A 9611-nucleotide genomic window follows, 5' to 3' on the forward strand; every position below is an offset into this window, starting at 1 on the left:
TCCCAGGGATCCAAGGTTTCTTAATTTCTTTAACGCATGTAGGTCTTCCTCTCAACCATAGGTGATGCCAAACTCTTAATAGAAGCAACTTTAACATACCTAAATACATTTAGTTTGGTTGATCCTTTCATACTTTTGAAATACGTTAACAGAAAAATCATGATGCTGTAAAGGTAATTGAATAGAATGGCCTACTCTCCAGTAAGCTTACTGAAGTTACTGGCTGGAGACAGATACCAATTTTCAGTACTTAATGAAATGGCACTCATCACTAAAAGTTCTGGACTTCGTAGTTATCTACTGGGTAAACACCAGTTATATCGTTAGTTATATATAGTTAAGTCCTTAACACTTCATTACTAATACATCTTACTTTAGATGACACTCTAGTTTACAAATAAGTTCAGATTCATTTAGCTATACATGCGACACAGGTATTCTATATATTTTTTTAAATTAAGCAGCCAATTATTTGAGTATGCTGCAGTTAAACCACACAATTCAGCTTTATGCTAATCAAGTTTAATGGCCACAGCTGTAGCACAAGTGCTGTTATATTGGCTCTTTCTGGCACAACTACAAGATCAGTGACTGGAGTGTGTCAATATCCCAGAGGCTAGAGGAAACTACACCAACAAGAAAATAACCTAATACCCAGCCATGTCAATATACATGCCTGACACTTATGGCATATTGTTTGGTCATCATTTTTATAAAGCGTCCTTGGGTTTATGAGACGCGCCATTTTAAGTCAAGCTATTATTATTGACATCCCTCTACTTAATCCATGTATATTAAAAAAAATGTTTAAAAGAGCACACAAGTAGTACATTTTAATTCTTTATTTTGAGTCGTGCATAAATGTAATATCTTATGCAAATATAGGGTAAAAAAAAAAAACAGAACTTCAAAATCGAATATAGGGTAAAAAAAAAACAGAATATGGAATAATTTTACTGCCCTCCCCAATAACATGGAGGGTGGACTCTTCTTTTTGGAATGATTTACTGGCCTCCCCTCAGACGCAGCACCAGGTGGAGGGTGGATTCTTTCTGGATGTTGTAGTCAGACAGGGTGCGGCCATCTTCTAGCTGCTTGCCTGCGAAGATCAGCCTCTGCTGGTCAGGGGGGATGCCTTCCTTGTCCTGGATTTTGGCCTTGACGTTCTCAATAGTGTCACTTGGCTCAACCTCGAGGGTGATGGTCTTGCCGGTGAGGGTTTTGACAAAGATCTGCATGCCTCCCCTAAGACGCAGCACCAGGTGGAGAGTGGATTCTTTCTGGATGTTGTAGTCAGACAGGGTGCGGCCATCTTCTAGCTGCTTGCCTGCGAAGATCAGCCTCTGCTGGTCAGGGGGGATGCCTTCCTTGTCCTGGATTTTGGCCTTCACATTCTCAATAGTGTCACTTGGCTCAACCTCAAGGGTGATGGTCTTGCCGGTGAGGGTTTTGACAAAGATCTGCATGCCTCCCCTGAGACGCAGCACCAGGTGGAGAGTGGATTCTTTCTGGATGTTGTAGTCAGACAGGGTGCGGCCATCTTCCAGTTGCTTGCCGGCAAAGATCAATCTCTGCTGGTCAGGGGGGATGCCTTCCTTGTCCTGGATTTTAGCCTTCACGTTCTCAATAGTGTCACTTGGCTCAACCTCGAGGGTGATGGTCTTGCCTGTGAGGGTTTTGACAAAGATCTGCATGCCTCCCCTAAGCCGAAGCACCAGGTGGAGAGTGGATTCTTTCTGGATATTGTAGTCAGACAGGGTGCGTCCATCTTCCAGTTGCTTGCCAGCGAAGATCAGCCTCTGCTGGTCAGGGGGGATGCCTTCCTTGTCCTGGATTTTGGCCTTCACGTTCTCAATAGTGTCACTTGGCTCAACCTCAAGGGTGATGGTCTTGCCTGTGAGGGTTTTGACAAAGATCTGCATGCCTCCTCTCAGACGCAGCACCAAGTGGAGGGTGGATTCTTTCTGGATATTGTAGTCAGACAGGGTGCGTCCATCTTCTAGTTGCTTGCCGGCAAAGATCAATCTCTGCTGGTCAGGGGGGATGCCTTCCTTGTCCTGGATTTTGGCCTTCACGTTCTCAATAGTGTCACTTGGCTCAACCTCAAGGGTGATGGTCTTGCCGGTGAGGGTCTTGACAAAGATCTGCATGCCTCCTCTCAGACGCAGCACCAAGTGGAGGGTGGATTCTTTCTGGATGTTGTAGTCAGACAGGGTGCGGCCATCTTCCAGCTGCTTGCCGGCAAAGATCAACCTCTGCTGGTCAGGGGGGATGCCTTCCTTGTCCTGGATTTTAGCCTTCACGTTCTCAATAGTGTCACTTGGCTCAACCTCAAGGGTGATGGTCTTGCCGGTGAGGGTTTTGACAAAGATCTGCATGCCTCCCCTGAGACGCAGCACAAGGTGGAGAGTGGATTCTTTCTGGATGTTGTAGTCAGACAGGGTGCGTCCATCTTCCAGTTGCTTGCCGGCAAAGATCAATCTCTGCTGGTCAGGGGGGATGCCTTCCTTGTCCTGGATTTTAGCCTTCACATTCTCAATAGTGTCACTTGGCTCAACCTCGAGGGTGATGGTCTTGCCTGTGAGGGTTTTGACAAAGATCTGCATGCCTCCCCTAAGCCGAAGCACCAGGTGGAGAGTGGATTCTTTCTGGATATTGTAGTCAGACAGGGTGCGTCCATCTTCCAGTTGCTTGCCAGCGAAGATCAGCCTCTGCTGGTCAGGGGGGATGCCTTCCTTGTCCTGGATTTTGGCCTTCACGTTCTCAATAGTGTCACTTGGCTCAACCTCAAGGGTGATGGTCTTGCCGGTGAGGGTTTTGACAAAAATCTGCATGCCTCCCCTGAGACGCAGCACCAGGTGAAGGGTGGATTCTTTCTGGATGTTGTAGTCGGACAGGGTGCGGCCATCTTCCAGTTGCTTGCCAGCGAAGATCAGCCTCTGCTGGTCAGGGGGGATGCCTTCCTTGTCCTGGATTTTGGCCTTCACGTTCTCAATGGTATCGCTTGGCTCAACCTCAAGGGTGATGGTCTTGCCAGTGAGGGTCTTGACAAAGATCTGCATATTTGCACCTGTATGAAGAAAAGTAAAAAACAAACGTTGTCATGTGATGAAAAGTGCTTCTGACAACCGTTCCATTCAGTGCAGGTAATTATCTTTTGACATTAAACCATCCAGCCAACTTAGGACAATACAAAGATTGTTTCAAAATCACTCATAATATTGAATAGTTAATATTTCCCAATAAGCCATAGATAGTTTTAATTACAAGTAGAAGCAAGCAGTTACAGCTAGTCGCCATTCCAGTACAGGCGCCATTTTATGCTTCGACATAGACCTCCCTTTTGTTCTAGCAGACGGTAATGGCAGATACTGGAAACGCTTAGTCATTGCTACTAATATGTAGCAACGCTAGCAAGTTTTTCTTCGACAGTCGAAACGGAAAATACGCAGAACACAATTATCACAATAATGTTTTTTTTATTGTTTGAACAAACGTGGGCTTTCAACCCCGGTGATGGCAGATTCTATAAACCATTTATCATTTGAGTTGCCGACGTTAGCTTCGATGACCGTCTCACTAAAATACGTTACAAGATTTTTACATTACGAGCGAATGTGTTTATGGTCGTGGTAAAACAGAAAATGTCGTTTTATTCGACCTTAACATTTCCCACTTTTAACAATAAGGTTACAGTCTTAGTTGTAGCCAAATTAACGACAAACACTCAAAATAGAACTAGTTAACATACGGTTAGTTCGTATGCTTATTTCCTGCCTACGTTTTAAAAGAAAAGCACTAACAAACGGGGAAATAATACTTACAATTCGAGTGGCTTCTGTAAAGCTGTCAGTAATGGTCTCTCTCTCTCTTGTTTTCCGCAGTAACTATAGTCCCTGTGGCCACAACAGTGGTATTTATACGTGGTGGTTGACGTCAGTGTCCTTCCGCGTTCGAGTATAGTCCCCACTGTTCCGAAGTAACATTTTGCATTATATTGTTTCGTATAAATAATCTTTATGAGAGTACTGTGTAAAACTATCAGGGCACAACACTATGATTCGTATTTACAGATAAATACACACGAATTCTGAAATATATGATTCACCGCGGATTGATATCTTTGTACACTCTTGGTAGAACTTCCCAGAACCTACTAGAACAACAGCCACTGGGCAGGGTTGCCATATCCGCTTATTATAAGCTACTTTGGACTTGTTTTTCTGTAAAGTTGCTTGAAGAAGGTGTAAATGTTGGTAGCTGTGGGTTGTAGTTTTGTGGGCTTGTTTCTAAAGTGTAGTTGCTTATTTGGGCTTGTTTCCTATTGTTGTTTAAACCAGTGGTTCTCAAACATTTTCATATCAAGGACCTCCAAATTAATATGTATTTGTTCACGGACCCCCCCCCATCTGAAAATATTTTGTGCCAGGGACCCCACATAGTTATAATATCAGATATGACCACCAGGCGACGGCCGCTTCACTGTTCTACCGTGATTCTGGGGGCTTGAGGCATATACCAGATTTGGGGTTATTTTCATAGATCTGGTTGCTTATTTCTCTCGCAAGATCTGGCAACACTGCAACTGGGACCTTCCCACCAAGCCTCTGGTTGGATGGTGGTATTGTTTGTTTCATCAGTGATTGGTTACTTTTCATCACATCATTATTGTTTGTTATGAGTTCCATTGTGGTTCCATAATGTATTCCTTCTGACCCTCGCCTTTCTTTACATTTCAAATAGTTTGCACAACAAATAAATAAGGTTTCATTTAATGCACTTAGCCTGCAACAGCTGGCCTAAATGATAAAACGACCAAGTGACTATGGGCTGACTTGTGTTTTTATTGCGTAGGAAACATGCCAGCTAGCAGATGGAAATGTGTTTACTAATTCTAAACATGTTCTACCAGCTGTTGTGACATCAGTATCAGGTAAAGCTGACACACCGGTTACTACTGGCAAAATTCCTTTCCTCGCAAGGTCACTCATCTGCCAGAATAGTACATTTGTCCATTTTATTTTAAAGAAATGACAGTGATGATTGAAATCAAAATGTCCATGTAGGGTACATGTCTTCTGTAGCTGTGCAGAAAAATTACTTGATGTAGTGATTTTTTTTTTAAGGCAATAGGAGACTTGAAAAAAAACATGTTGTTAAAAAATAGATATATTATTATTATTATTTTCTAGTATGGTATATCCAGGACTAAAAGTAGCATTTCAAACATGAGAACATGTATTTCCATGATGTTCCATTTAATTGGTAAAATACTTGAAGGTTTGTATTTAGAACTGAGTTTGACCTTTGACCAAGTACTGTAAGCTAGGGAGAGATGTCACCCAACTTTGTGTGGGCTCAGCTGTAATGCAATCAGTTAACACTTCTTAGAGTTCCTGGCCATTGTAGAGTCCAGGTAAGAGGTGAGAGTCACAACAGTCATTCTGATAAACCTTTTGTTCCTTGGTTCAGAGGCATTGACACCATCTGTCTTGTCTTGATTATCAGGGCAAGGCTTTTGTATTCATTTAAACTAATCAGAGTAATCATTGTTCCTTCCTGGGCCGATCAGCTACAGACAGGAAATGTGTAGTGAATGGTTGGAAGCCAGGTCAAGATGACTGGGTAAACAGTTAAAATATATACACTTTGGTTATTCTTCTTTCTTAGGTCTTAAGTGTGTAGTTAAAATGATTAAAGTCTGGATAACTATGACTTGTGTTGTTAACAAAGAGAAATGTCATTTAAGGAAAATATTCAGTCTTAAAGTAACTGTTGTCTTTGTTGACTCATTGTATTTCTAACTGCTGTTTGCAATTGTGAATGTATAATGTGTGTGGACTTAATTTGAAGCTAATAAGATGTTAAACAAAGATTTCATAATATGAGCTTGTGTAAAAGTATAGTTTTATAGATATAGGTTAAAGTAAATTGTCACATGTTTAAATCTAGGCGGATGCTAATTCCTTGTGATGACTGAGAAAGGCTGGCCAAGAAGCCTTTTGTTTCTAAAAGCTTGTTTGTGAGTGGTCAGAAGGAGGACTGGGAGGTAGGTCCTAAGTCAAATGTCTGTCTGTATAAAGTGCAATGTTTTGGTGATTCAAGACAAGTACACTCTGTGGATTGGCAACGCAGGTGTCACGTCGATGGAAATAAATACATTTCTGTGGACAAACCCTCTTTCAAACTGGATCCTTGTTCTTCTTGCATTCAGGGAATAGTTATGGAATAGTGTTTTTCTTGTCTGATCAATGGACCATATACGACACTAGTATAGTGTTTTATAGTTTAAAAAAAGATGTTTAAAGGTTGGGTTTGCCAGAATTAAAATATTGGTCTTAAATGTGCTGGCCTCGACCCAGTCAGTACATTTCCTGAGGATGCCAAACAATCACCAAAGACTGAAAGTAAGAACAAAAATCAGTGATGGTACTGTATGACGTTCCTGGCGGCATATATCCGAACGCACCCTATAACAGAACCCCCACACAGATGCATACACCTGCTAATCTAAAGGCCAGTCCACACTAATGCAACTCCTTGCAACACCTTGCAACAAAACCGTTTTAAGGCCAATCCACACCAATGCAACTCCTTGCAACTGGGATAATGGTTGCTGTAGTTGCAGTTGCAAGAAGTTGCAAGGAGTTGCATTGGTGTGGACTGGCCTTAATTTTGCTTAATCACTTGCTGTACTTAAACATACAATCAGAAAAACAAATCTGTAATTGTTTTTCAAAGATATAGTGTTTTTTGGTTTGCAGCCTGTCCTACAGACAAATACAACTTGCTTTTATGATTCCAGATATTCTTCAGTGTCTGCTAAAGGCCAAACATTATGTACAATTTGGAAATAAGTTTATGTTGCTCTATTGTTTAATGTTAACTGCAAATTCGTCCTAAAGAAAAAAAAAAGCTGAATTCATTGTCAATGTTAAACGTAATAAGTTATTATAGGTTATTATTAAGGACATTTATGATTACTAGAGGTTCGGGCCGTATATGCGGCTCTCACATCTAGACTTTGGCCTGCTATGTGGCCCTCACACCTATGTCACCACCAATCCGATCAATAATTCATAGAGTCATAGTGTCTGGGGCTTTGTCAGAGTACCCATTATACCAGTCTACCTGTGTCCCTTTTGTGCCCATATATGGAAATCTCTGTATGCGTCTGTCTACCTGTGTCTCTTATGCCCATATATGGAGATTTCTGTATCTGTCAGTCCTTGTCCCTTTTATGCCCATATATGGATATCCCTGATGTATGCCCATACCTTGTATATTGGCATGCCCATCTATGGGCATAGTGTTCGGATCTGTGGCTCTGGACAACCGGAGCTCCCATATATGCCTATATATGGGCATATCGGGGTTGTTTATGGTTATGTCAGAGTCATAGTGACATGCCTATACTGGCAACTTGGTGTCACTGACACACCTGAAATGGAAAACAGATAAAAGTAGGTTAACGTTAAGGTAGGGTAAGTGATATTTTTGGGTTATTAAAAAGTTAAAGCTCTATATTCTGATAGTAATCATTGCTACTGTATATACTAGAGTGTTTGTTCAGTAACAGGAGTCTCCCTGTCTCTCCATCTCCTTAATAAACAGAAAACACATGTTCAGGTAGGTGACAAAATGGTAGCCAATCAGGAGAGAGTACCCTTTTTTCAGCTTCATTTTACAGTGTTCCAGTTACAATTTTGTCTGCTCATTTATTTGTCTCATCACTTCCAATTGCGCTTGTTTAATCGGTATCCCGACTTGATTTTCTGTTTAATAAAGAGCTGCCTGGAGAGACATGGAGACCCCTGATACTGAACTGAACATAGAGCTATTTAACACTTATTTTAACCAAAGAAAATCACTTACCCTACCTTTAAATGAATGAATTAATGAATAAGTAAATAAATACAAGCAATGTTTTAATACATTCATAATCATTCTTAACATTGGTGGGCCTACCATAGCTATGCTAGATGGATTTATTTTGAACTATAAGGTTTGTGTGATTCAGTGTTCCCAACCATGGATGTATAAAAATAATGTAGAGTACATTATGTGACCCAGCAAACAAGCATATCGAGGACAAGGAGTGGCTTGTGATTTAGGTCACAGCATTCCCTCCAGGCAGGCAGTCTGTCACCTGATACCCGACGCGTGATCGCTACGTCAGTGTGCTCAAGGCAGAACGGCCTGGGCCTGGCCTGCCTCGATAAACTGGTTTAGCTTCGTCTGGAATGTGTTTGTGCAATGTACAAGCCTCATGTACTTTGCCCTGAGTAAATAAAGGGCTGCTTACAAAACAGGCTCCTGGAGAAAAAGGTGACTAGATCTATTCATTGACACGAAACGTAACGTTTTATAACACTTTAATAGTCTTGATGAGACAGTTTTCATTCAAGGCATTTGCATTTTGATTCGTTGATACAATCAATCAGTGAAAAACGAATTGGCATAGAATGTAGATAAACGTGTGACGCCAATCCCAGGATGGCTTATCAGTGGTTGGACTTTGTTTTGGTGTAGGCCAACGTTGACTTTGAGCAACTGATATTGGCCCCACACGTCAGAAATGTCCACAATAACAGGTCACGTTTGTTTATGGATCTTACTAGAAATGCCTGATTCCGGCTAGTTCACGATTAATTTGTCTCCGTGTTGCTAATTTACACTGAAAACGTTGGGCGTTAAATAAATGAGCAGTAATTCTGATCTATAGCCTAATTTATGGGTTTGTTTACAGGATGGATCTTGTGAAACATACGGGTGGCTGTCACTGTGGGGCTGTCAGATTTGAAGTCTGGAGTTCTCTTGACCTTCTTGTTTTCCATTGCAAGTAAGGATGACCCATATAAGAAAAGTGTGCGCTTCACACACACACACACACACACACACACACACACACACACACGCACACACGCACACACGCACACACGCACACACGCACACACACACACACACACACACACACACACACACACACACACACAACTAATGTATGTTTCTTTCTTAAGTTGTAGCATTTGCACCAAGAAGCAAAATCATCATTTTATTGTGCCAAAAAAGCATTTCACACTTTTACAGGTGAGAATACAATTGAACTGTATAACTAAAAGTAATAATTAGGGTTTAAACATGATGATGGAGCTTCTACTTCATAAGTTCAAGTGACATTATCAATTTAGAATATCAGTTTTTGCTTATCTCTCCTCAGGGGTCTGAAAATCTGACAATCTACACATTTAACACACATGTTGCCAAGCACAGCTTCTGTAAAACCTGTGGAGTCCAGAGTTTCTACACTCCTCGCTCTAACCCTGATGGATATGGTAAGTATGACTGCTAAGCGAGTCATATTTGTCAACCAAACAGGGCACAAAGCATCACATGAAAACACCAAGCAAGCCTTTAGCCTACTGTTGTTTTCTCTCCCTAGGTGTTTCTCCCCACTGTCTGGATCCAGGTACTGTGCGCAGTGTCACAGTTGAGAACTTCTGTGGCGAAAAGTGGGAAGAAAGCATGCTAGCGCACAAGAAAATAAGAGAGATGTCTAAGCCTGCAGCAGAAAATACAGGCCTAGAATAACACAGCTGTGACATCACAGG

General features: G+C 41.5%; 1 protein-coding gene across 1 annotated transcript; it reads right to left on the minus strand.

Annotated features, from left to right (window-relative positions):
* Positions 1-827: 827 nt before the first annotated feature.
* On the minus strand, positions 828-3972 carry LOC308090303 (polyubiquitin-C). Its single transcript, XM_080435423.1, has 2 exons — positions 3825-3972; positions 828-3070 (listed from the first exon to the last, which is right to left on the minus strand). Exon 2 carries the CDS (start codon positions 3060-3062, stop codon positions 1005-1007), a length of 2058 nt encoding a protein of 685 aa, XP_080291549.1. The 5' UTR covers positions 3063-3070; positions 3825-3972; the 3' UTR covers positions 828-1004.
* Between the last annotated feature and the right edge of the window lie 5639 nt (positions 3973-9611).

The sequence above is a fragment of the Gymnoscopelus braueri genome, assembly GCF_963280865.1.
Source record: "Gymnoscopelus braueri genome assembly, chromosome: 8".
Classification (NCBI taxonomy): domain Eukaryota; kingdom Metazoa; phylum Chordata; class Actinopteri; order Myctophiformes; family Myctophidae; genus Gymnoscopelus; species Gymnoscopelus braueri.